The sequence below is a fragment of the Corvus brachyrhynchos genome, unplaced genomic scaffold (genome assembly GCF_000691975.1).
Source record: "Corvus brachyrhynchos isolate BGI_N302 unplaced genomic scaffold, ASM69197v1 scaffold305, whole genome shotgun sequence".
NCBI lineage: Eukaryota > Metazoa > Chordata > Aves > Passeriformes > Corvidae > Corvus > Corvus brachyrhynchos.
The window spans coordinates 43,278-44,735 of NW_008239284.1; the positions used below are offsets into that span (position 1 = coordinate 43,278).

A 1,458-nucleotide genomic window follows, 5' to 3' on the forward strand; every position below is an offset into this window, starting at 1 on the left:
GCGCTGGTGCAGCTGGAGGGTGGCCTGGCCCCCTCGGAAGCACAGGAGTATTTAACAGCCCTGGAACGGTCCCAGCGCTTCCAGTCTGAAACCTGGTCATGACCTGGCTCCTTCCTCCCCTGCCCCACAGACTGCCTGAATAAAGGAGCCAGCAAAGGGATCTGCCTCTGGCGTCTTTCTTGGGCTGGGATTGCCCCAGCCAGGGTGGGGTGGATTTACCCAACCAGCCCCTCCCTGACAGCAGCAGGGCCGTGGCGGCGGGGGGACCCCATCTCCTGGGGGGTTTGGCTCCCTGTGCCCACACCCCACCAGAGCAGGGCCAGAGGTCTCTTGGGGGTGCTGCTGGTTGGCTTTGGTGTGGCACTGATCTGCCCCACACGCCCCAGCCCCGGCGGTCCCTGTGTGGCATGGGTGGCACCCAGGGGCATTGCTGGAGCCGTGGCAGTGGCTGCTGTTTGTGGCAGAGCCAGAGGAAGGGAAGTGTTGCATGGGAGTCTCTCCACCCCGGCATTACTCAGCAGCACTTGCTGCAGGAGGAGCTGCCTGGACAGACCTGTTCCCCCTGTCTCCAGTGGCCAAGGCCAGCAGGGACAGGCACAGGAGGAAGCCTCGATGCCTCTGTCTCTGCTGCCAGTTCAGCATCCTGAGCTTGCTTAATGCTGAGGTCTGAGCTCTAAGAGTTATCCCCTTCCCTGAGTGCCTGCTCAGCTGCATCTCTCCTCCACCCCATCCTGGGAGCTGCTTCCAGCCCTTTCCCTGCAGCCTCAAGGCCGTGCACCCTCCTGGCCCTGCCCGTGCCCCAGTGGGACCAGTGCCACCACCTTCCTCACCCAGTTCAGCGCACTGGGTGCCACTGTGTAAATAGCAATTAGGGCCCATGGCATGAATCAGCAGGGACATTCCCTGGGAGCAGGCTGGGACGGGAAGGGGCAGCAGTGCCACGCCACGCCTGTGACCCAGCCACCCTCCCACGGCCGAGTCATGGAGTCCTGCAGGGGCAAGCAGTGCCTGGGGCATTGCTCGAGCTGTGGCACCGCAGTGAGGGGGAACAGGGTGGTTTGGGGGCTCCCCACCCCACTGCTCTGCTCTGAGCAGCTCTTGCACTTGCAGACCTTGGCTGGGCTGTGTTCCCATGTGCCAGGGACAGTGGGGCCAGCACAGAGCTGCTGCATGGCTGTCATCACCCTGGTGCCACCATCTCCTTGTCTGGGGCACTGCCCAAGCAAGAGTCTTCCCTCCAAGCCCTGCAAGCTGCTTGTGGGAGGTGGCCCAGCACAGGGACCAACCTGGGGGACAGGGGGCTGGACTGGGGCAGCACAGGGCCTGTGCTGGGGGCTGGACTGGTGGAGCACAGGGCCGTGCTGCAATGCCCCAGGGACAGGCACTTGGCCACAGAGGTGACTCCACTCGTGCTGGGCGAGGAGGAGAGGCGGGCCGGGGGCCCGGCGCCCCCCCCCC

The 1,458-nt window shown here is 64.9% G+C and overlaps 1 protein-coding gene across 1 annotated transcript in view; it reads left to right on the top strand.

Moving 5' to 3' along the window:
* Positions 1–160, top strand: part of NDOR1 (NADPH dependent diflavin oxidoreductase 1) — a 16,754-nt gene extending 16,594 nt beyond the window's left edge. The window contains 1 exon segment of the mRNA XM_017740274.1: positions 2–160. Coding sequence (XP_017595763.1) covers positions 2–102 — 101 coding nt within the window. The 3' untranslated portion in view covers positions 103–160.
* Positions 161–1,458: the final 1,298 nt, after the last annotated feature.